The following is a 25,745-nucleotide window of genomic DNA, read 5'->3' as shown; positions in this document are numbered from 1 at the left end:
TTTATAACCAAATGTCTCCTACAGATCCCTACTCAAAATACCTGAATATTTTTTTTCCTCTTTGCTTATGGATGACACAACAGGGGCAATCTTCGGTATGCAAAGGCCAAGTGAGAGAAAGTGAAAGTTTGCTGCTGGCCTTAAATACGTTAGTTGAATGTGTAGCCTTCCCATAGGCTTTTCAAAGCTACCTGGGACAAACAACTTCATCTGTAATTTAATAATGTAAAAGGTCTGCTTCTCTATAAGGCAACTGTGCTGCCAGACAACGTTTTTTTTTAGAGCAGTTGGATAGCCTGGCACTCAGCTGCTTAGATGGGATGGTGCGTATGGTGAAACCACCGATGGCCCTGCACTTACAGCTATCGGAGCGCTTGGTCTTTCACCAATGCTTGTAATTGCATCACCTGTGTGAAAGTACAGAGACAAGACAAGTAATTTTTATTGCCACATTTTTTGCGCATGTGTGATTGTGATTAGGACTGGGACCAAAGGTCCCTAATATGAGAACACTAAGCATACTAAACTGAGGAAAGCACATCGCCTTCACCTTGCCTCAAAAGTCCTACCAAATGTTTCTTTACATGTAGCAGGGTTTAAACATATCCCAGATGCTAGTTAGGAAGGAATGAGAGTAGCCGGGATGAAGTCAGCTGAAACCTCTGACAAAAGCACGATGTGCTCCTTCGTGCATTCGTGATCACCTGGAAGAGAAACAGCGCGTTTTGCTCAGCCGGACTCTTCGGGCAGCAGGAAAGCAAAACGCTTCTCCTGGCTTGTCATGGATGTGGTGGGAGAAAATGAAGCCCTGCAGCAGTTCTTTGAAGGTAAGAGTGTAGTTTTAAGGGATTGTCTTAACAATTTGTTGTGGCAGCAAATATACAGCAACTGTTTGGGATTGATTGAAGACAAGACGAAGAACAAAAGCCCCGAAACAGAAGCTCTATTTATACAAAAGTATCATTTAATGCAACACCAAAAAGAAACAGTACAAGTGGTGTAGATGCACTGCAGTGTGTTTTTCTTGGTATTTTGGGGAGAATAGCAAGGAAAGGTGGATCCTGTGGTGCGGTGCTGGGAACTGTCAGGAAGAAAACCAGGAAGTGGCCGAGGTCTCCTCGCCACTTATCCCTTCTGCAGCCCTAGTGATTTTCATGAAGCTGGGGAGCTCCCTCCCTACTCTACCTCATCAAGTCAGGTTGCTGAGGGTTTTCTTTCCACTCAAAATTCCTCTGAAACTATTTGATTGTAATTGGATCTGAGAAATTAAAAGCCAGTATTTTTGTTTGGTTGTCTGGGATCTATCCTTATGCCTTTTTCCCAAAGTCATTTGACACTCAGGCAGCACCCATCAGTCTTGCCTCTCTTACCACAAAATTTGCTTTCTATCACATTCCTTAATAAAACTGCATCGCAGGTCCTGCCATAACATTACTCAAAATAGCTGTTAAAAGGCTTACGTATTTTTCACTATCTAAATCTTTTTTTTTTCTTCAATTTTCACTTTGCCTTTTTTTTTTTCTTTTTTTCTTTTTTTTTTTTAAATATTAACTTTCCAAATCCAAGCTTCTCTTTCTATATTTTTATTTCCTTCTATGACCTGTACAGGTATTCATCATCTGTTACAGGTCTTAACTATAACTACCCTTTCTATTTGACTAAAACATTCAACATTCTTTGCCAGAATTTATTTTATTTTATTTTTTTCTTTTGGCTAGCACTAGGTGAAAGGTGGCAGCTCTAACTTTCTAACTTTTGATTTCGATTTCAGTCTAGGAAATGAAGAAACTTTTTAAGAAGTTCCTAGGGAAATGGCTTTCTGGGAAGTGTGGGCTGGGCTTGGTTGACTTCTGTGATGATACTATGATGGTAGAAAGTATTTCAGGGGTTTTAGCTGTGCGAGCTCTTTAGCTAGAATTACTAATTGTAATTGTACTAATTGTGATTATAGAATGACTAATTTAACTCTCTTTAGAAGATAGTTAGGTAGAACATCTGTACGGGCGGGTGGGGGGGAGAGAAGCCCTGTCAATTCAATTTAATCATGGAAAAAATGAAACATTTTGGAAAGTCATGTTCCTTTAGTAATATCGTGTGGTTCTGCTGTGTAGAACTAGAATATGACAAAGGTCTGCAAAGGTGATGCGACATGAGGGGATGACATTTGTTTCGCTGTCTGGACACTGACACTAGATGTATGGCAAGGCTACAGAAGCTAATCACTCTCGCTTTCAGTATGTAGGTAGCTATACACCTCTTGCTGTTAAGCCGCAGGTAAATTTGAAAAGGGAGCAGGCTTATTTAAAGAATGGCTTGAAGTCTTTTCTTTTTCACTCTGCTGAAAGTAAGGCCTGCTTTGACTGCTTCTTTCCAACTTAGCAGTACGGCTGGTGGTTTGGCTTTAGAATGCTTCCAAATGAGACAAGAGCAATAAACTGCTAAGTCTGATTTAGTGGCCTCTGAGATTAGTCATAGCAGCTGGAACATTGTCTTTCAAGGCTACAAAACAGCTGAGTCTTGCAATATCAAGTTTCAAATGCTGCCGCTAAAGGAAGTCTCTGATTCATCAGTGCTTCAGCTTTGGCTTCCAAATGGATCAGCTGGCAACTAAGCACATTTAAAATGTTTTGCAGGATTATTTGAAATTCATGAGCAAAAAAGAATCCCACTTCCCCTGTTGCTTTAGTTCCTAACAGTGCATATATGTTCTGACACTCATTATAAGATCAACTTGCATTTGCAGTATTGAGAAGGACAGCCTGAAGAAGTTTTCAAGGAAAATGAGATAATGTAATGATTGTTTTCCTGTGAATCACTATTTTCAATAATCAATAGACCTTAGATTAGATGTGACTCTAGCTGGGATTTGACCCTGGCTTTTTCTCATTCAAGAAAATGGCTTTTCTCTTGTGGTGTGGCTGTTCTGAAAGTTTTCTGTCTTGTTTCATTCCTCTCACACTAGACACTTGATCTTTGATTTCTCTTGAAATAAATAGTTTTATTATTAAAATATTTAGAGTTTTGAATCAGTAACTTCCCATTTGTCAAAGGGAGGCCAGAGCTCCCCAGTTTTTTTGCCTGTCCATCTGTAGCCGAGCAATCTATTCTTGCTGATGTTACCAATAGGTTGAGACACAGAATGAAGGCCAAAGTAGTTGCGCTGTTAAATTCAGCCTTCTCCTGTTTTGCTGCTGTTAGAAGCTACGTTCAGGTGTCTGAGATGTGTGTTTGGCCTCAGTGCCCTCTGTGAAGAAGTCTCCTAACAGTGGAATCACCACCTCTCTTTGTACTCATGCTCCTGCATGGATAACACTGAATCTATCTGAATTAAGCCACAGAACAAACCTGCCATTAAACATGAAACACTTAAAAAACCAAAGGCCTCTCCTACAATTTTAAGGATGAAAGATTGAAACAGGAATAAAAGATAACTTGACAACTTAAAAGGACTCACTGCGAGATTTCTGTTTCTCTGGAAAATGTTGGTATTTGGGGGAAAAGCCACCTAACATGACACAAGCTCACTTCTTACCTGTTGGAGTGTTGCAGATCTTCCTGCCATTGAATAACTGTGGTCTGTGGAATATCCCCACGGGTTGCAGTGCCATCAGAAAGAAGCTGTTTTGCCCTTAACCCTTTTCTACTCATTGCTGCCATGTGCCCGAGGTCCGTGTCCTTTGCCCTGATGGCTGAGCATCTTCTATCAATGACTCCAGTCTGTTCCAGTCAAAATGAACAGGATGATCCTCAGTAATTTAAATAGTGAGCAATACTTGGGATCCTTTTAGCATGAAGGAAGTTAAGGAATTATCAGCCCCCTGAGTAAGACTTACCTTATTGCAAGACTTAACTTAATGAAGCTCAGCTGGACTTTTCACTGAGCTTTTATAGTGGCCCATAAAGTGTTTTAGTGGTACAGTATCTCCAGATGAATATTAGTTATTGATTCCAAGAAAACATCTCCTTCAAGGTGCAAGGCTTTGTAACAAGCTTTATGAATTTGTCCTTCAGAAGGCAAGTAATACTTAGCATTGATCGTGTTTTATGAGCCACTTATACATCTCCAGCTGTATTTAAGGATTGTCCCCTGACGGAATAGCTGAGGTTTTGACACAAATCTTACAACAAATAGCTGGAGTTGGCTAGAAACTTCCTGGCATATCTTTTTTAATGTCAAGTAATGATCAGTTTAGTATTCATCTGGAAAGCGGCGGCTATGCTTCGTGCCAAATTCAGACCTGTGTGTGACTTTCTCTGGAACAGCGACTCCAGGAAGGACATAAAAAGAACCGCAAGGAGTTTCTGGTTCTGTGCCCCCATCCTTCACTTTGCGTTAGATACTAGTGAAAAGGAGGCAACTGATTTAAATGCAGTAAGGCTCTGCGAGGAAGTGCTGAGAGAATTAACCGAGGCAGGAGATTGAGGGATTGAGACTGCAGCTGTTGGCTTCAGGAGCGTACAGGGGAAACTGTGACTGGAGCCTCCTGGCTGGAGGAAAGGAGGTGTCTGCCAAAAAGAGATGTATGAACCTAGTCACTGTCAGACAGCGAGGAAGGACAGAGATCAGCCTACTCTGGGGTGCAAGTGGCTGGAAATAGGGGCAGGCTAGCAGGGAATGGACAGGGAAACAGAAGGCAGTGCTGGAAGAGAAGTTTGGGACTTCAGATCAAAAGAAACAGAGCAACAGAATATCTGTCTGATATTTGATGGAGAAATGGTCAAAATACAGTCCTATGCTGCCTATGACTGCAGTCTGTTCTGTGAGCAGCCCTGTGTGAAGCCCCGGTGACCATATTGCCTTGCCTTTGCATTTCCCCTTGCCCCTCACTGGCTCCAGCTTATTTCTGCTGGTTCCTGGAGGAGCTGGCAGTCCTCTGCACAATGACACGAGTCACCCAGTGTGGATGCTTCCCAGAGGATGGCTGGGCAGACTGCGCTGTGGAGTGTGGCCTGGGAGCAGAGATCCTTGTGTGCATGCTGATAAGGGCTGCTGATGCTGCACGTCCCCTGGCAGCACTGAGCCAGGCATGCGGTTTGGTGCAGGAAGCTGAATGTTCACAGGGGCCTCTCAGCAGAGCTTATCCATGTATACACACAGCTCTCTGCCCTCGTAGTGGCTTTGGGTAACTGGCTTGCACACTACCAGGGAGCAACAAGAACAGTAAATAAACTCCCAGTCAAAGTGTCAGTGTGCTTTATCTTCCCCACGCCCATATCTTTCAAGTGTCTACCATGTTTCAAAGCCTGTTAAATGGATGCCAGTGTTTTAAATACATTTGCATATGGTCCAGCAGCTCCTCCTCTGCTGAAACATGCCAGTGCAAGCACTGGCTGGCACAGAAAAAGAAAGTACATGCAGAAAGAAAGAAAAAAAAAAGGTTAAGTTCTACAGTGCAGCCAAATGTAGTGTGGCTCTTCTGTACATCAGCATCATGAAATTCCTTGGCGGTGGGCTGTCTTCCTGGTGTGCTTCCTTCCTCCCCCAGCACAGAGTTACTTATTCCTTCCTTCTCCTCCTACCCATTTAACTGTTAGTGCAAAAGGTAGAGGTTAAGAGGGAATGGTGCATATTGCTCTTGTTGTCACTAAGCAAAAGGGCTAATCTCTGGAGTGTGGGATGCTTGTATCAAAGACCCTGTCTGATTTTGTTTCAGAGCTGCACTTCAAAAGAGTTTGTTTCTGATCTTGGTTAAAATAAAGCAATTCTTGGTTTTGTGGAACAGGAAAAAACATGTTAGTAACAGGACTGTTTCATTATGCATGAGGGCCAGGCTACTCGAACAGGAGGTCAAGTTTTAGGGAGGTTGTTGAAGAAAGCCGGACCCCTGTGTACTTTCAAGCTGGTTTTGCAAAGTGCTTTGTTTGCTACTACTTTAAGACTTACCATATTACAATGTTGCTGAGGCAAGTAAGTCTGCTACGCCTATTGAATCTGCTCCTCTCTGAGGTGTGGAGAACAACTTTGTATACAATGCTGGTAGGTTTGGATGTAAAAACCTACCAGCACACCTGCAAGTTACAATCTCACGGTGAACGGCAGCTAGAATTCAGCCTGTAGTACCAATAAGCAAACCTAGATTCCCCTGTGCTCACAACGCTATTTTAGAAACATTTGTTAGCAACTTGAATTTATGTAGTAAGACACACACACACACACAGGGGAATTGCTGTGCAAGGTGGTCAAAGCGGGTATCAGATGCTGCTTGCAGTTAAGCAGTGTCTAAACACTGGATCAGGAAAGAAGCACATGAGACAGAGATAACAGAAAAAAAGAGAAGAAACCTTAGGACTTCTATGATTTTGGTGTCAGCCACTTGGGGCTGAGACACGCAGCTGTCGATTTACAGGCTACTCCACTTTATCCTGTGTAGTAGTGAGATAGGACCATCCAGCTCCAGTGGCTGACTGGAGCAAGCAGTAACTTAAACTCCCTTATCTTGCTTGCTTTCTGACTGGACACACCTGTGTTTATAGAAGGCTTGCTGGAAAGCTGGGGAGCCTGCGCAGTAGTTTTGTTTGTTTTTCTTTTCTTTAAGGGGAGTTCCGTCTGACTTGCTTGACTTGCTAGGAAAGAACTCATGAATTCCACAGACTTTATAATCATAAAATCTGTTTATAGCCTTCAGTAACTAAGCAGCAAAGGACAAAGTACTGAACCTTTCTGCTCATTAACACATTTAACATGTTATTGGGTTGTTTTTTTTTGTTTGTTTTGTTTATTTGTTTGTTTTTCTAGGTAAATAATAAAAACCCATCAATTCCTTTAACATTTCTAAAGCTTTATTTCTGCTTCCTTAATCTATGTTGAGGACAATGAATTTTTAAATTATTTTAGAATAGTTTGAAACTATTAGAAACTCACTGCAGTACCCATGCAGAAAGTGGATCTCTGTGAGACATCTGAGCTTTGACTCAATCATCTGTTTTGATCCCAACATAAAAGCATATGAAGTTATCTTCAGAACCCATTTTTTTTTCCAGTTGCAGATGGGAGCCCCTCATCCTCTTGCTGTGATAATTCAGTTAAGCCTTAATGACAACTACAAACTGGTGTTTTCCTGGTGCTGCTCCATCATCTCCATCCTCACCTGTATGCTCTCTTTTGCTCTGCGTTTCCTGTCATCTTTTCTCCTCAGAGTGACTATATTTCTAAACAAAAGGGTAACCCATATATCACACATGAGATGTGCACCTCTGCTAGGACAGGACTGATTTGGTTTTCCTTGTGTGGTCAGTGGGCAGAATTACTTAGTCTAAAGTACTGATGACTGTACAAATTTCAATCTCAGAATCCGTCTTCTTGACATCTTTAATTATAGGGCAAGATGTCCACAGAGCCTTGGAGAACCCCATGGTGGATACAAGAATGCTGGAAGAATTCATCAGTAGTGACTTAGAGTTTGGAACTTTGTAAGTATTAGAGCAGCAATTTTTTTTTTTTTTTTTTTTTTTTTTTTTTTCCGTAGCACATTCATAAAATCTGAATGCAACAGTCAGACCTGAAATCTCTTAATTTCCATAGGACTGTGGTGTGCTTATTTCCATAGGACTGTGGTGTGGTGTTTTTAGTTGAAACTGCGTAAGCGCTGGAAATATAAATTGCAGATAGTAACAGAATATGGTGGTTTTATAGTTCAGCCGAATGGATATGATGATGTCTGGGATAATTCACAACTGTTATACTAATTATGGCCTTAAATGCAAAGCTGTTATTTTTTAATATAACCAAGTGCTGCTTTAGTGTTAACGTTCAGAATAAATGATGTAAATGAGATTAATGTATAATAAATTGAGAGACTAATGTAAACCTCCATGTCTGAGGGGAACAGGTCTACTCTTTTCATCCTAATGATTCCCTCAGAACAAAGAAGCTGTCCATTAATCTTTTCTGAGACTTGTTTTCAGAGTTACAAAGGCTACATAATACGAAGGGTCATGGTTAAGGGTGGAAAGTTATGCAATGCAGGTCTATCAAGACTTCAAACCCAAATCTTTCATCTAGACAACTGTCATATGATTGTTAAATGTAAAATATGATTAATGGGCTGACACTTGCCAAGAGCAAAGCAAAAGTGGATGTTTTTACAGTAATTAAATGGCTCACAGGACCTTTCACTCTGTACATACTTGGCATTGCACATATTTACTTACAGTGGGCTAACTAGGCTTCTACCTGCTCTAAATCATGAATAATAACTTTATTTTCTCGCTGGCCACACTCATAACAGAAGAATGAAGAAGCTGCTGTATATAAATACTCATAACCTTTGTTCTTATCATGACTAAACATGTATCAAATTAAACAGATTATCAAACTCCTTTAAGACAACTTTAAAGTGCAACTGTTGCCTTCATACACAAAAACATATAGCATTAATATATATGTACATATCTGGTATCATGTAGCTTAGGTACATTACATGGACATTATAGCTGCAGTGCTAAGCATGAGAAAACACAATAACATCATCTGTTTAAAAGTGCTTCAAAGCAGTGTTTGAGCCTACAATTTATAGGAATGCTTGAAAGGGTTAGGAGCCAATTTCTGAACCTCGATCATCCCCAATGCAGCTGAGGAACTCTTATATGTCCTTTGAGTGGCCGAGAGTTGGCATAGGATTTTCTCTCATTTAAACTACTTTGAAAACACAATCATATAGAACTGAAAATTTTGAAATAAAATAGTTATGAGATGTGACAGCCCTGTGCCCTCAGCTGACTAAAACCAGGAGCACAGCCTTGCTGTAGCAGTCTGCTGGTGACTTATGCTCTTCCCATTTTCAATGCAATGAAGCGGTTTTGCTATGTAGTGTGGGAACACCTGCTTGTTCCTGTGAACTACTCATGAAGGACTTGGCTTAGCTTAAATTATGCTCTAGTTCCACCTCTCTCTAAGGCAGTATTCCTTTACATTGTCTGATAGGAGAAATTCTAAAAGTGTAAAAGCAAAACAGAGTATATACTGCAATAAATACTATAAATATATACTAGAACATAATCAAGCATATGGGCTAAAGACTAAATAATCAAGAAACTTTTTTCAAACCCCAAACATGGGGATGCGCTGAGCTGTTGGACATGAGTTGAGTCATAAACTGAGAGCAAAGCTCCCAGTATCAACTGCAGACAAGCAAGCGTTCACTTTCCATGTGAAAATCAGGAGGAAGGTACACAGTAAAATAGCATAGACAAATGTGTTCTTGTACAGATCAGTGTTACTGAAGTTTTTCAGAAAGAAAGCAGTTCTTGTTTACAGAGATTTATGTCTTTGAGTAACAACAACAACAAAAAAAGGAAAAAAAAAAAAAGGAACACTTTAAAAATCGGAGATAGGCAAAAGCATACTTATGTTGTTGTGTTTTCATAATGACCTCTCCCAGCAGGGCTGTTAAAAGAGAAATCTTTCCTGCTTGGCTATGGGGTTTGGCAAGGAGGTGGCTGTGGATCACATGTAATTTCTGGGTTCCCAGCCAGGATTCTTCTGTCATGCCTCCAGCGCCCTGGCTCTGCTACTGATTTTCAGAACATAACTACCTTTCCACCTCTTTTTGTCTGTGCACCTGCTCCCTGCCGTGCTCCCACTGGGGGTCTGAAGGTGCTGTGCCATGCAGAGACCTTGCCTGACACTAGGGAGCTGAGTGAGTTACTTCTGTGCAACAGTGCTGGCTGTCAGCATAAAAACCTGAGAGGACCCAGCTTCCTGCTTCGTGTAACATGAACTGGGAGACGAGCTTCTTGCTTGTGTAGCTGTACACAGAGGAAAGCAGCCCAGCCCTGCCTGCCTTTGGCACAGCACAGTGTTACTCAGCGGGCGTTTTCACGGCGGGTGACGTGGAAGCTGCTGGGTGGCAGTGCTTCATGTGGTGCTGCACGGGTCCACGTTTTGTGAGCACTCTTTGTTAGAAGAGCCTCATTTCATAAATTTGTTACCAATTAGCACAAACTTTTGATCACTGACTCGGCTACTGAGATAAAGAGAACATAAGCAATTAAATATACTTCCTCCACACAGACTTCCTGAGGCTCAGTTTCAGCTGAGCACTTCTGCCTCCTTCTTGCTCTCCAGTCCCCTCCTTGCCTCCTGTGAGGTGACGGGAGGCCTGTGGTGGGGTAGTGGGGTGTAATGGCTCCTCCTTGACACTCTTCACCCTTTTCTGTTTTTCCTGACTCTGCCATGGGTCACTCATGACCCTGCTATCCCCTTGGCACGTCCCTGCTCCAGGGGGTCACAGCCTTGCCCCACAGGGCACTCGCTGCCTCAGCTGCATGGCCGCTCGCCCGCCCGTGCTGCTGTGGGACGCGGGCGCTGCTGACTGCTGAGGTGCTGGCTCCAGCAGGTGAGGGGCAGCCCATGGCCAGTTGGAACCAGCTGAAACTGGCTGGGACTGTCTCAAACTGGCTGGAACCAGCTGCAACTGGCTGAAGTCAAACAGAACTGGCTGAAGTTTGCCAGGACCAGCACCCGGCAGCTCGTGCTTGCCTCCCCTCAGTGCAGCCTGCAGCCCCTGCTACCCAAACCCTGCCTGTTTTTTCCAGTGCACTTTTAAAATTTATTTATTTATTTATTTATTTATTTATTTATTTATGTAGTCTTCCAGGTGATAAACAACCATTCCACATTGTTGTTTTTATGCCTGAATAGCCCATCTTCAGTGAGGATATGTATATTTATATATATATTTTAAGCTTTCCTGTCTGAGGGCTGCTGGGATGGACCTTTTCTTTTGTGATTTAGACATAAAAGATATTAATTACTCTGTCGTCCCTGTTGTGTCCCCCCTCATTGTTTTTTAAATGGAACTAGAAAATTTGTGTAGGGTTGAGAAGAGGGAGAGTAGATTGTCACCCATGAAAACCCTATGTTAAGCTTCTGGATCTTTTTGGCTGAGCTTGTACAAAGCTCTTGTTTCAAATCAGACAAATGCCTTTCCCACCCTTTGGGGCAGCCCCTGCTTCCCTCCTCTCTTGGGTGTGTGAGGTGCTGTGATATGGCCTAAGATCTGGTAGTGGTTGTGAGTGCTGTGGCCAAACTGTTCCCTTAAGAATTGTCTGCAGTTAGCAGCTGAAGATGCTACAGCTCTTTGAAATGTGGTGTAGAGAGAATGGAGCTGTTGCGAGCTCCATGTAGCTTGGTGGTCCCCCTCCAACTGCTTTTAGCATTCTCTTGTGGTCATCCTGAATGTTTTCTCCCAGTAAAAATTAACATTTATTTTTCATCCCCAGGCAAAGCCAGTTGCCAGACTCCCCACCAGACTCTGGGTCGGAAGCATGCTCTCCACCACAGCTCAAGAGTAGGTGACGTGAATTCTGCCTCTCCTAAGCTAGCGGGAAGGTCTCCAGCTCCTTTTCTTTCTACTTCCTTTCTTGTCTGTCTGCCTCTTTCAGCCATCTGGAATGATGCTTCGTGGCCAAGTGGGCAGCAGCCTCCGCTCCCATGTCCATCGGCTGTGGCACCCAGCAAGCTCCCCTGCAGGTTCCTGGAGACTTTTCCTGACCCTAACGCCAGTGGGCATCCTGGCAGCATTCCCCAAGGCTCCTGTCTGAAGAAAGATAACACCGTGCCTCCATGGAATAATTCTACATCCTCCAGCTCTTTGGGTTTCAATTATTCATACTTCCAACCAAATGTACCTCAGATTTCCAGGTAAATGATAAAACCTTTATGCAAGGGATGAGACAGATACAGAAAAAAAAATGGAGCTGATAGAAGACGTGGTTAAAGGCTGGTGTAAAATCCCTGTGGGTGCAGGATTTTCCACGGGGTGGCAGTGTGTAGACATGTTTGATACGCTTCTGTTTGAGGGTTCTTTAAACATCTTGATTTAAATTAGCATTACAATGTGTGGGAATGGACTTCAATTTTAAGAAAGTTACGAGGCTAAAGAGGGATCAACAAGTAGTTAGTAACTGGATTATAAAAATATTTAGGTGTTTTGCAATACTTTCCACAGGGATTTGTCCGTGAGGGTCTTGAAAGTGTTTTGACATGAGAGAAAAAAATTGTCTTATCAATGTAAGCAAGTGAAATGGTATTCATATACCATCTGCCATATTTATCCACCAACATGTTCCAGATGCTTAATTAAAATACATTGGGTAGTGCAAGCATCCAACCATGACATCTAGTAAGAATGAATTGACCAATGCATATCAGAGGGGGACCTCCCTGGTTGTTGGGAGATAATCCAAATTCATCAGTGTTAGTTCTGGGCTTGCAAATTCTCTGTCTCCTGCTCTGCAGGGAGCTCAATTACAGATTACATTGATGATGTGGGTAACGGAAGCTGGGCCTAGATTTCTTGGTGAAGCTGTTTAGGTTTTTTATTTTCTTCTGTATCTTCAGGACAGTCTGTGACCTGGGATATTCCATATTATATTTTATAATATCAAAAATTTAGAATAAGATTTTTCCCCTTTGCAGAAAGGAGCAGATTTTGAAATTTCAGTTTCTAGGAAAGGGGAAAAGTGTTTCCCACCAGTTTTCCCTCGGAATGTCGTCATTAATGCATTAGTTTAATAGCTATCGGTCTTTTGTTTTCTGTGTAAGAAAAGTGAGTTCACATTCAGGGAAGTAAAATTATTTAAGAAAATGGTGTGATTTTAATGCAGATATCAGGAAGCAATAAAATCCTTTCTCACACGCACTCTGTAAGCTTTTGAAGAGATTAAGTTCTCTATTCATACGAAATTAAAAATATGCTAATTTATGTTTTGGAAGAGAAAATTGCATAATTCAGATCAAAAAACCTAAAAACAATCTCCTCCTCCTGGTAAATCAAAATTTGGGTGACAATACAGTTAGAATGAGATACCTGGGTATTCTCTTATAATGACTCTAGTATCTGTATTCCAACTGAAATTAGTAATGTGATGTATTTTTAAAAAAGTATTTCTACAGCATCAGGCAAAAAAAGAAAGTTATCACAATTACTGGGAGATAACAGTGATCCTCCAGTCTGGCCTAACAGCTGCAGTCAAGGTAAGCAGATGTGTGAAGATGGAAATTAATGTTTCATACCACAGACAAGTAAATGTTTTAAGAGCACATGTCGTAGTGACTTTGCAAAGGTAGTGGTATTAACAATCTGTACTGTACTACAAAGTTTGGAACAATTTTTTTTTTTTTTTATAAGGACCTATGTATATTTGGGAAAGAGAGATGAAGTATTAGAGGTCTTTGCTTACTGACTACCCCCAAACAAAATAGTCTGCCCTTCTCCATGCCTGCAGATGATAGCCATACTCTGCTGACTTGCTTGGCACTAAATTGACTGGGCAAAGAAACCTGGTTTAGTTTAGCAGGGGATTAATGTAGTGGGTGAGAGAACAGATTGCATTTTTCCCTTTATGATATGATTTATCAACTGTGCATTTTTTCTACAAAGTGTGGAAAATTGTTCAAGTTAGTAAAACCTGTGCTCTCCACCCCTTCTCCAAATTAACTTAGTGTTTTATCAAGATAAATATGCTGAGTTTATACCAATTGCTATAAAAAATCTTATCAGCCATGTACAGAAGCGCATCAGCTTCTGTGAACTGTGAGGCTGTCTGTGAATCAACAGTTTGTAATAAACAATTTATCTGAGGAATTTTCAGCCTTGTCTATAAGTGGAAAATCTGAAAGTTTCATGTCATTTCTTCAGTGTAAGTTTTATTTAAGCATTAATTAATTAATTAATTAATTAATTAAATTTTTAATGAATGACAAGTGGATTTACTAGGTTAGTTTTCCTTTGGTACCTGCTATTTAATTGTGACTAGTTCTCTGAGTCTATCACTCCTGTAAAAAGAAGATAAGTAGTTCCAGAGCAGACACTTCTCTTGCTAAAATTGTTATTGCTGTTTTTAATACTTAAAGATACTACTTTGAAATATGATTTCTTTGGGAGTCTCTGATGAGAAAATCTCACTGACTCCTTTGTAATTGGAAGAGGAACACAATAATTAATAAAAATGTCATGGTGGGGATCTTTTAGGAATGAGGTCTGAATCTTTTTATTATTTTCTTTAATAGTATGTTTGCCCCTGATTATATTTCAGAAATGGGAATTTGCAAATGAAGCTTGGGCCTGAAATTATTGCTTTAGCAGTAGGCTCTGTCAAAATGCTGCCACAGGCCATGGAAAGATTTTAGTTTATATGCTCAGTGACATATTTTCTCCCATCCTTACCACACTCACTTTATCTGTTTCTCTTACCACATTCTCCTCTGTCATCATGAAATGTATAATATCTCAATGAATTATGGTTGACCCTATTTATCTCAAAATGCTATAATACATAGTCAGTAAGCTTAACCAGTTAACCAGACGCAGTGGTGAATGTGGTTGCTATTGGAAAACTGCATCTTTGTCTTTCAGACTAAGTACCTGCTGCAATGAGCTGGGGTATATTCAGTTTAAACCTGTACTAGAGAGAATGGGAAACATCTGTAATTCTTTTGCTTCTTTCACTGCACTTAATTGTCTTTGTCCCACTTTGCTCTTTGCACAGCTTCTTGCAATGTTGCAGATAACTTGTGGTTTAGAATAAAATGTTTAGCTTTCCATTGTGGGCTTTTTTTTTTTTTTTTTAATTGTTATTATTATTATGATTTCCCAAGGGAAACTATGTATCCTTTGGGAGATAATAGGAAGTGCTACTTGTACAATATTTTGCCAATTAGGAAAGGTAAAAATTTTACTTTGTGTGATAAGGGAATATAGCAGGATCTTTTGGAATAGCTGCAAAGGAAAATAAGATTTAAATATATTTTATTTGCAATATATTTGTGCATTAGTGTTTTTTTTTTTTTTTTTTTTTTGGTGCTTTATATGTATGTAAATATATCAAAATTTTAATGCAGGATTTTTTGCTAGTAACAATCAGTGAATTGTATCTGTCTCTCTACAGCAACTCTTAAGGACTGTGCAGTTGAGGTGCAAGAATATGACAGTGATGGACAGAATGCTGCTTTGGAGAAATGCAATCAAGCTCTAACATGGCAACTGTACCAAACTTCTCAGTGGAACAGCTTATTTAACTCTAATTATGAAAAACTGTAAGCACTGAAGATTGCACTTGGAAAAAGTGTATTATTTTATTTTATTTTATTTTATTTTATTTTATTTTATTTTATTTTATTTTATTTTATTTTATTTTATTTTATTTTATTTTATTTTATTTTATTTTATTTTATTTTATTTTATTTTATTTTATTTTATTATTTATTTATTTATTTTCCTGGCCCTGTGGTTTTACAGCAATAAATGCTACTTTTGGCATTCCTTGTTCTTTCTGACTATAAGACTGGAGAAGGAGGTATAGCAGTGGTGGGTTATGAATCTGCAGATATATCAGATAAGCAGAACTTTAAACACTGCTTGAAATTCATGCTAGATTTTCTGATTTCCTTTCAGGGATTTAGGAGCAAAAGAAAAAATAATTTAATGTAAATACCTGTAGTTTTTGCTTCTTTTGTCAAGCACATTTGTGGAAGTACTTACTGAACATATTGCATATAATGGCCTAAAACATTAATGAAATGGAAACAGAAGATACCTATATTACTTCTGGATTCACATGACCAATGTGTTATAACTATAGTCATATATGTATCATGTGCAACTCTTTAGTCAAAGACACAGAGTTTTTCTGTTTAAATCAAAATTGTAAACCATTTTTTTTTTTGCCTCATGATCTGGGAAGGGCTATTCCAAGTTCACTTTACATCTCAGGTTTTCTCCATTCTAGTATTTAGTGCATGATCCCTTTTAACAAAAGCCCTTCTACAGTGTCTGCTCTATGCCCCAGGATTGGTGCAAATAATTTGTTACTCTCTCCACAAGACTTAGTAAATTTTAAATTTCTTCTAGCTAAAGCTGTTTAAAGTACTCATGGCAGATTGGAGTTTATCAGTCTCATTGCTGGACACTGACACTCCCTGCTATTGCACTGTGTGATAGGAGTAATATACACCACAAGGGGACTGACATGATGGGAGAGCAGACAGCTCAGTGTTTGCACCTTTCTACTACTTGGGAGCTGGGTGGGCCAAGAAACCTCACAGTACCTCAGATATGTCTGGGATATGAAGTGTACCTCTAAATGGAGGTGGTCTTCAACTCTTCTTGTGCCTTCATTTCATTTGAACTGTGAGTTAATGGTGGGAGACTCCTTTCCCCACATGCTCCTGTATACTTAAAATTGAAGTTCCACACTTACATTTCTTGGTGGCTTGTATCAACAGAGATAAGACAATGCATTGCTGAGTATTGAAACATCCAAATACATGTGTTGTTACCATGAGTGTGCAAAGTTACTACTTGCAGAGGAAGTCGGTATTAGATTTAAGTGAGGTCAATGGCAGAGCTGTTGTTCCAAGATGCTCCGTAGTTTATGGCACAGTGCACAGATTTGTTCTGAGTAGGAATAGGAATTAACGGCAATCTGACTTCATAGTTTTGAAGTGGTTTTCTCTCTATTCCCTGCACCAGATAATTTGTGATTGTTTGAAAGGGACATCTTACTCATCATTTATAAAAAGATAACAGTCTGTACATTTCTTGTAAATTGTAAATACATTTTGATTCTTCCAACCAGTGATGTGCAAATAAGCTCTGAAAAGCCATCTTCACTAGTTGTGTTAATGAGAGGTTCGCAGTAGCATCAGACAAGAGATCATCATTACCCAACTTTCATTAGCAAGACAGGCCAATGACCATATAAGAGAGCTTTGCCATGTAGTCCTATTATTTCAGAATTACCCATCACTTAAATCAGAGAACATTGCTGGGTGAGTTTATTCGCTGTTTTAGAAAGATCTTTTGATATCTTTCCTTGTCTGCTGTGAATTATAAGGACAGAATACTCCTTCTCTTTGGGTTACAGATCGGTCCTTTGAAATAAATGGAAGAGAGTTTTGTTAGTTGGGGTAGGATGGAAAATATTACTGAAGAGTTTTATAAAGGTCTGTCCATAGTTATCTACAGCTTTGTTTTTAGTTTGAGTAAAGGCTTATTTAACCCTAGCAGATTCTGCAGAAGATCTTGGTGTGGGAACTGAAGAAAAAATAGGAAATCTTGCTGTTTCGTTAGCACATTGCTGTCTGCAGCAGTAGTTCAGCTCTGTTGTTTATAGCAATGTTGTAATGAATTCTTGAATGTGCTAAAAGGTTTGGTGCACAGAGTTCCTTTATACCAGATTTGTAAGTGAGGATTATGTAAGCTTTCCCACCTCTGGTTTCCAAACATTTAATGTGTCAGATGAGAATTACCACATTTTACATGCACTTTCATTTTTACACCTCTAAGAGGCCAAGAAGAAAATAACTGTTGAACCAGTGATTGTAAAGGTGTATTTCCACTCTCATTTTGTCAGTAAAAATCTGAGGGATTTTTAGTCCACATAAAAAGTAGGAACTTGAGATACAAATATATCTGTACTTATGGTTGCTATTCTTTCTTCTTGTCTTTGTAGACCTGCTGTAGAATATCACATTGTCACAGACAAAGGATTTAATTTTTCAGCAGTGGATGATGCTTTTGTGTGCCAGAAGAAGAATCATTTCCAAATCACAGTCCATATTAGAATCACTGGACATCCAAAATATGTCAAAACTCAGCTAGGGATGAAACCAATAGAAAAGTTTTACTTGAAAGTTTTTGGAATAAGGGCAAGTATTTATCTTCTTTGTGTATATTACTTTTAATGTTAGTATGTGATTATCCATATAATGAGGTAAATAATTGAAGTGGACGCTCTTCATAATCATTTTTGTCCAAGAACTGGCAAAAGACAACTCTTAAAACTACTAATGACTTCCGTGTGGTACTCTGGGGGAGTGATGTTTTATGGTTGCTTGTGTTTGGTACATGTTGAAATTTATAATGCTTGTCTGACACGTGGTTTTGGTGACTTCCCTCTTGCTGGCTGAAGTTTTCTTCCCTCTGCGGGCAGTGCAGTGAAGCCAGCTGGTGTGTAGTTGGCCATCCATTGACCAAGAAGATGTGTTGAAAAAAAAATCACAAAGCAAAGAAAAAGAATCAAATCTGTTTTTCTTGAATAGTTCACATGTAGAAAACCAGCACAATACCCCAGTTTCTTCTTGCCAGGTTTTCAATTTTCATTTAAAGAACCAAATTCTTTCTGGCCAATATGGGTCCACAATCTCGCATATAGAGAAGTAATATGAGATTTTCTTATTTCTGAAAGATTTTACCATTTTTTACTTGCTACCAAAATTTAGTTATTTAAAAAATCCCTGTAGTTGTTTTGCTTAATACTCTCTGAAACATGAATGCAGAATAAATTAGTGAGTATTATTGTCATGTATTCCTCTGTGCACCAAAGTGCTTCTTGGTACCATTCCAGAAAGGTACCAAAATTTACATTAAAATAACTTACTGCCTTATGTAGGCTTGGTTCTCATGTTAAAAAATGACATTTATGATTTGAAATAGAACAAGCCAATAACAGTCAAGACTCAGAAATTAAATGTTCTTTTGCAAATTATTGTATCATTTTTTCTATTTTCTGTTTCTTTCAAATTATTTGCAAGAATGATTTGGGACTTTAGACTAGCTAGAACAGAGCATTGATCAAGTGTCAGCTGAGTAGGTGTATATTCCCATGTTACTTTCTACTAAATTACATGAGGAATGAGAGAGATTGCACAGTTTACCTGTTCATTTCTATTGCAAGTTTTATATCTGTAAAAATTTAGTATTCTTGTCATTTTGATTTTTTTTTTTTAATAGGTGGAGTCTCCAAATCAAACTATTGCTATCGAACAGTCTCAGACAGATCGAAGCAAAAAAACTTTCCATCCTGTTAGGTAAGAGTTTTTAGAAATATATTCCATTTTATTTCAATAATAGAGTGGGCTGAACTTTGATGTAGTTCTTTCTTGGAAACTCATAGTATCTCTAAGTCATCTTCTGATCTTTATTCAAATTCTGTTCCCAATGAGTACATAAAATTGCTGTAGTAATATATACCTGGTCTCCCTTCATTAAGGAAAAAAATTCAGCAGCTTTACAAATGCCCATCCCATATATTTGCATTCAGCTAGCAGCGTTGTTGTATGGTACTGGGGCTGGGTGGTGAATGCATTTTCCATCTTAAGAACTGTAAGTAGTGTTCCTGCTCTCATGAGACTACAGGGACATGAGATATATGTGCAGTGCTTTTAACGGGAAGTGGCCCGAATAGAAATATACATGCAACTTCTCCTGGGAACTGTCTGCCATTCTTCTGCATCTTAGTCAGCAGCAGAACCAGTATTTGTTTTTTTCTAAGTGTTTCCTGTTGGAGCTGGCCTGTTCTCTAAAAACAATTGAATAAGCCTTACAGCAGAAAAAGATAAGACATTGTCAAGTTTGACAGGACAGTGTTTGGATAAAGGCTGCAATATACAATCTACAAAAAAATGAACTTTGAGCTTGGACAAAGAGCTAGATTTTCACTTAATTAATTATATCGTAGCATTATTATTCCTTTTACATACTGAAAAGTAGATTCTGGGTGCATGTCAATTGTTTCATGTGTGATGATGGTGGAATTTTCATTTATGGTAGACAAGAAGGTGGTATGTGAACTGTTGTTTTCGCCATGCAAACTGTTTAATCTTATTATTTATTACTTATGAGAGTGGTGCCACTATGTATTTGAGACACATATGTACGTTTTATACTTTCAGACAGACAAATTAAATGCAGATCAAGAAAAAAGGTCAAGCAGTAATTTTTTTTATAATTTTAATATGTTAAGTTCGAATCCAATAGTAAGCAATGTTGCCTTTGGCAAGCAACAAATTCTCATCATATATTGCACATATGGTTTTAGTATGTTCACAACTGTGTACAAACTTACCAAGAAGCAAAGATTCCTACTAATAAGAGCAGCTTCTCATTCCTGGTCTTTTATCGTGTATGTTTATCTCATTGACAAGATCAGTGTGATTTTTATGCACTTTTATAAATCAGTGTTGCTGCATTTTTACTGGGGTACCACTGTTATTTTTTTTTTTTTTTTTCATTTCTCATCTTTTTTAAAAACTGTTTTAATGATCTTGAGGAAATCTGGGTAGATCCAGGTAGATCTCTAAATAGTTATTTCCTTGATCTTGTTTTCTTTCCTGTTTTAGAGTTGATCTGCCAGGGGACCAGATAACTAAAGTAACATTGGGAAGGTTGCATTTCAGTGAAACAACAGCAAATAACATGAGAAAAAAGGGGAAGCCTAATCCTGACCAAAGGTATTGTTGGCCTGTGTGTGGGAAGTGGAAAAAAGAACATCTACTTTAGAGTGGAGCTGAAGTGTGTTAAAAATCTCAGTGTTGCCAAATAGTGTGATTTATTTGTTTCAAATTCTGTGATACTTCATATCTGCTTAAACCTGTCTTCTAGAGTAACAAAATGATATGAGAACAAACAAATGAAAAAATAAGATATTTTCATCATTAAAGATCATTTCAAGAAATCATAGCCAGAGTGTTGTTGGCTGAGATACCGAGGAAGTCAAAAGATCCCATCCCAAATAACAGTCATTTTCTTCTGGAGAAAGAGGATTATTCATCCTTCAGTCTTCATTACTTAAATTTGTGACTTTTTTTTGGTTGTGACTTGTTTTTTGGTTCATTTTCAGTGATTCGAGTGATTGAAAGAGCATATTACTTGAGAGTGGTACAAACATTTTCTCTTTCATCTTGTAACAAATGTATTTTTTAAAATGTTCTGTCTATCTTTTTATGTATCAGCAGTAGCAGTTGTATTTAAAACATCTTATTTTCTTCTGTAACAAGGCATCATTTCATTTTTTTCTTCATTAAATCAATTTCAAATTAGATACTTCATGCTGGTGGTTGGACTGTATGCTGTCTCTCAGGATCAGTTCTACTTGCTGTCTGCAAATGTCTCTGAAAAGATCATTGTAAGGGTAGGTAGAAATTTATATTACTTTCATGTTTACTGTTTTAATACCCACAGGAGACTATCAGGAGTGATTCTCCAATGTAAAAAGAATTACCATTAAATAAGAAATATGGATAAAAAACACAAACAATTGCATATGTTATGAATAGATTGCTATCTTATAATTAACAGGATTTTAAAACATTAAAAGTGGGCTACAGAAGACTTTAAAAAGAAAGCTTGTTGTGAATACAGAATACATTGATTTTTCCAGATTGTTTTTCCTTTGAGGTTAAAGAGTTGCCTGTACTTGCTAGGAATTTGGTAAATGCTTTCATTGGCTAAATGCTTCATTTTCAAGGGACAATGAGAGTTAAAAAAAAAAAAAAAAGTGCAAGCAAAGAAGTAGCTCTGGGAAGATGAAGACTTATGACTGGCACTTTCCAGTGTGTCTGAGCTCTTAACTTGGTGGTTGTAATATATGTTTCAAAACAATACATGTAAGAATTTGTCTCTCATCCTTATAACCTTTACGTGGATAAGAGGTTTGAAAAATAAAGCTCTCCTTTTAATATTCAGCCTTAACCCAAAGTTAGAGCTAGACTTGGAAGAGACAAAAAACCCAGTGCTGTAATGTAATGGGAGCTATGGAGGGGCCGTGCAAGGAAGGAGAGTGCTGCAGAAAGTCTTCAGTCCCAGCAAAGTTTTGTTTGGGCTTAAGCTAAATGCCGTGCAGGAACATAGCTCCTCCCTACAGTTTGGGTTAGGGTTCCAGATGGGTTTTAAAGGGAGAGGTAAAGTGGAAAGATGAAACATCAGTGGGGCTAGAAAGGGATTCCAGCTGAACATGAGAGCTGCTCGGAGCTTACAGGTGGGCTTTCTTTTGTGTGAGCCAAAGACAGTCTGTGTTGTACCTGGGCACTATCTAGAGAAAGGGTTAGGGTCTGAAAAGTGAGAAAGTGCAGAGCTCCAGTGTGAGCTGGTTGGAGAAGGCCCTGCAAAGGGAAGGTTAGGGCTGCCAAAACATTTTTATTCTGGCCTCTTTTTCATGCGAATCATACATGGGAATCTGGGCAACTCCAGAAGACGTAGAAAGATTTTAGAAATTTACATTTTTACTTAAATTTTTAATGTTAGATTCTTTTAAAATTTCAATGAATAACGTTTATTTCAAATAATAATTTGAACAATGTGAGAGCACAGTTTTTGAACAGGAATCCAATGAATGGGACTTTGCAAACCTGCCCATTATTCCAGCCAAAGAAAAATAAGAAAAGCAGAAGGAACAACACTGGCTGTGATTTGAAGTAGTGAAAATGTCAGCAGGAAAGCTGGAGGAAAAAAAAAAAACAAGGCAGTTTTCCAGATGTCTCAAAGGGTTTTAGTGGATGGCAGGGTAACCTGAGCCAGCCACTGGTTCCTTTAAAGTGGCAAAGCTGTGCAAATGCACTGCAAGAGAAAGGGGCTCCTGTGCTGGCTCTTTACGTACTGAAGTATAACATAACAAAACTACCAGCTGACCAGTGGTTATCAGGCATATCAGATCATGCTCTAATTGTGGCAAACACTGATAAGAGCACAACATCATGCACTACAGATGTCAAAGCCTTGTGAAAACCCGAGACTCCTTCAAATGACTATGAACTTCTTGTCACAATTGTACTCTGCTCAGGCTGAAATTTGAAAGTCTGAATTCAAAGTTAAAAAAAAAAAAAAAAAGTAAATAAATTGACTAAATTAATTATTGAAAAAAATGCCTTTTCTAATTATACACACTCCTCTGTTTTTTGGTATTCTTTGAAAGACTCTGGTTCTCTGATATGGAATTTCTAATGTGAATTAATTGTAAACATTATAGAGGATTTTAGAGACTGTGAATACATTTATTCTGGGGTCCCTCAATGAAAATGACATTTGGTAAACCAGAGAGTCATCATTATTCATTTGTCCAGATGGTGACCTCTCCAGGAACTGCTATTTATAGACTTTGCAGGTCTCTGGAATCTAGCAAACAGGTTTTGAATGTATCTTACACTGTAGTATCTCAGTTGCCAAAAGCAAAACTCATTTGGTAACTGTAACTTGCAGGAATTGCTGTTAGAAGGTGCATTTGTTCCTGCCTATTTCATTATGCATTGTTTTCTACCAGTTCAAAACCACAAATAATTGAAAAAACCCTTCATTATTTAATTTTGGTTTTGAGGCATATCAGTAATACTTAAGCTGTTTAGAATGTCAAAAGACTTTTGTTTCAGTGACTTCATTTTTGCATGTGTGTTTTATGGTGAAAATGCTCACAACAAGGTAAGTATTTCCTGGGCTATGGTTTGAGGTACATTTCATTTGGGGGCAGCACAGAATAAACCATGTTTGACTCATGTTTGTTCCTATCAGACTTCTTGCTCTTGTTACCACACTCCTCCTCAGTCATGCTGGTAGAACTGTTTTTCTGGGGTACTGCAATTAACCAGAAAGGTTAAAAACTGAAAAGTTTTTAACTTGTGTTAAAAACAAGTCTAATTTTTTTGCTTGGCTGATTTTAAGTCAGGCTGGTTCCTCCATCCTAGTCTATGTCAGGGCATCAGCTGAGGGCTGGCAGGTGGAGATGAATGATGGGGAGTGGGCTGCCTACACCGGTCCTGCTGCCAAAAGAAATGTGCATCAAGCTGTAACCCTGGGCAGATTTTGGATTCCTTTCTGCCCCTGTGCCACAATTCTCTGTTCTCTCAGTAGTTGTCGTGGTTTAACCCGACCGGCAGCTAAACACCACGCAGCCGTTCGCTCACCCTCCCCCCTCCCTCTCTGGGACGGGGGAGAGAAATGGAAAGTGAAGCCCGTGAGTTGAGATAAAGACAGTTTAATAAGACAGGAAAAAAAAATAACAAAAATAATAATAACAATAATAATAATGATGATACAATGGTGATAATACGAAAGTAATAATAGTATGTACAAACAAGTGATGCACAATGCAATTGCTCACCACCCGCTGACCGATGCCCAGCCTAACCCCGAGCAGTCCGGCCCCCTCCCCCCGGCTAGCCACCCCTATATATTGTTTAGCATGACGTCAGATGGTATGGAATACCCCTTTGGCTAGTTTGGGTCACCTGTCCTGGGTCTGTCCCCTCCCAGCTCTTACTGCACCCCCCAGCCTGCCCGTTGGCAGGACAGAGCAAAGGCTGAGATGTCCTTGGCTTAGTATAAGCACTGCTCTGCAACAATTAAAGCATCGGGGTGTTATCAGCACTCTTCTCATTCTAAGCCAAAACACAGCATTCCACCAGCTACTAGGAAGAAAATTAATTCTGTGCTAACTGAAACCAGGACAGTAGTGCTGAGGTGATTGTCTGTGTGGCGTTGCTGCAAAATGACTGCAGTAGATAGAACAGGCCTGAAACGAAAATCTCAGCCCTACAAAGCCCTATTCTTCCATGGTTGTGGCTTCCCAGCAAATGTTTTGATGCTTGTGAAAAGGCAACAGGTAGGGGCAGTGGTCTCACTACCTCTTCCTATCTCCCTTCCTGCTCCTAGTTTTAATATATCTGTTGTGGAGCAAGGCTCCACTGCAGTGTAAACAGGAACAAAATGATCCCTTTCCACAAATGGTTTACAAATAAATTGGCAATTTACCATTTAGGTAATGTAGTTGGGCTTCTTTTTTCCACTTATTTGTTTTCAAGGGTTATTTCTAGAAACCTTCTATACATGACATTTATGGTTTGGAGCATCTATTTATGAGAACAGGACCTGTGAATTTAAACAAGATCATCTCTGATCCTCTCATCTGTTCAGTACAGGATTTCGGTACATGTTGGAAAAGTTTATGAAACAGCATGTAAAAGAATGAAACAAGTATGGCCAAAGCATGTAAGATTACATAAATATGTAAATATATATTTTTGAACCACATGTGCTTAATCTCTGGATAGTTTTCTCTTTTCTAATTTCCAGCCTCAGCTCAAAGTTGCTGAAAAATTAAGGAAGGCTATATGGCATGAAGTCAAAGTTAAACTTTGAAAATCTTTGAACATTGATAATTTATCTTACTGTGATAATAAAATAGAATCCAGGGGAAAGACCAATGAGGCCAGTGCTTTATGAGCAGAAACAGTTAGTTAGGATTGACTCCACTCTGTTTTTTTGTTAGAGTTTTAATAAAAGCTCACAAATACAATTTAAATATTTAATATTTGTTATCTCATTTTCCCTGAATTGCTAATGGAATAAAGCAATAGTATATCTATGCTATGCTATCTTTAAATATATATATTTTTTCTCCCAGGCATCTAACCCAGGGCAGTTTGAGAATGACAGTGATGTACTGTGGCAGCGAGGACACGTTCCAGAGACGGTAGTCTATCACGGTCGAGTAGGAATTAACACAGATGCACCAGACGAAGCACTGGTTGTCTGCGGAAATGCAAAAGTTATGGGCAGAGTCATGCATCCATCTGACAGCCGAGCAAAAGAGAATATCCGGGAGGTGAGGGCCATGGAGTATTTAGGGCATTTATGTTTGCAACACGGCACGTGTATGGATCATTGTTCTGACATGTGAAGCCGTGTCTTTATCTTGGGTGAGCTAAAATTCTGGCCTAAGGAAATGTGGCATAGCAGAGTGCTCTGTACAGCCATGGCCTGTGGCCTTTGGAAGAGGCTGACCACAGAAGCTGAGGGTAAATGTAAATGGGAGTTGTTGGGCTGAAGGGTAACTGGCAATGCAAATACAAACAGCACTCTGCTCGTGGGGAGTGGGAAGATTGCTTGTATTGTTTGATGCAAAGATCAGCCAAATGGCCATATTAGGCTTGTTGCTATGTCAGTGAAGTCCTAGATGCCACAACCATTCTT

General features: G+C 39.1%; 1 protein-coding gene across 1 annotated transcript in view; it reads left to right on the top strand.

Annotated features, from left to right (window-relative positions):
* Positions 1-781: 781 nt before the first annotated feature.
* Positions 782-25,745, top strand: part of MYRFL (myelin regulatory factor like) — a gene marked incomplete at its 5' end in the record, with an annotated part of 44,916 nt that continues 19,952 nt past the window's right edge. The window contains 11 exons of the mRNA XM_082752126.1: positions 782-827; positions 7,320-7,410; positions 11,224-11,291; positions 11,386-11,644; positions 12,888-12,979; positions 14,893-15,040; positions 17,458-17,653; positions 18,738-18,814; positions 20,126-20,236; positions 20,826-20,916; positions 25,177-25,377. Coding sequence (XP_082608252.1) covers positions 782-827; positions 7,320-7,410; positions 11,224-11,291; positions 11,386-11,644; positions 12,888-12,979; positions 14,893-15,040; positions 17,458-17,653; positions 18,738-18,814; positions 20,126-20,236; positions 20,826-20,916; positions 25,177-25,377 — 1,380 coding nt within the window. The remainder of the gene's footprint in view (positions 828-7,319; positions 7,411-11,223; positions 11,292-11,385; positions 11,645-12,887; positions 12,980-14,892; positions 15,041-17,457; positions 17,654-18,737; positions 18,815-20,125; positions 20,237-20,825; positions 20,917-25,176; positions 25,378-25,745) is intronic.

The sequence above is a fragment of the Aythya marila genome (genome assembly GCF_965140915.1).
Source record: "Aythya marila genome assembly, chromosome: 1".
NCBI lineage: Eukaryota > Metazoa > Chordata > Aves > Anseriformes > Anatidae > Aythya > Aythya marila.
The sequence above is the reverse complement of the archived record's forward strand: the minus strand, read 5'-3'. Positions and strand labels throughout refer to the sequence as shown.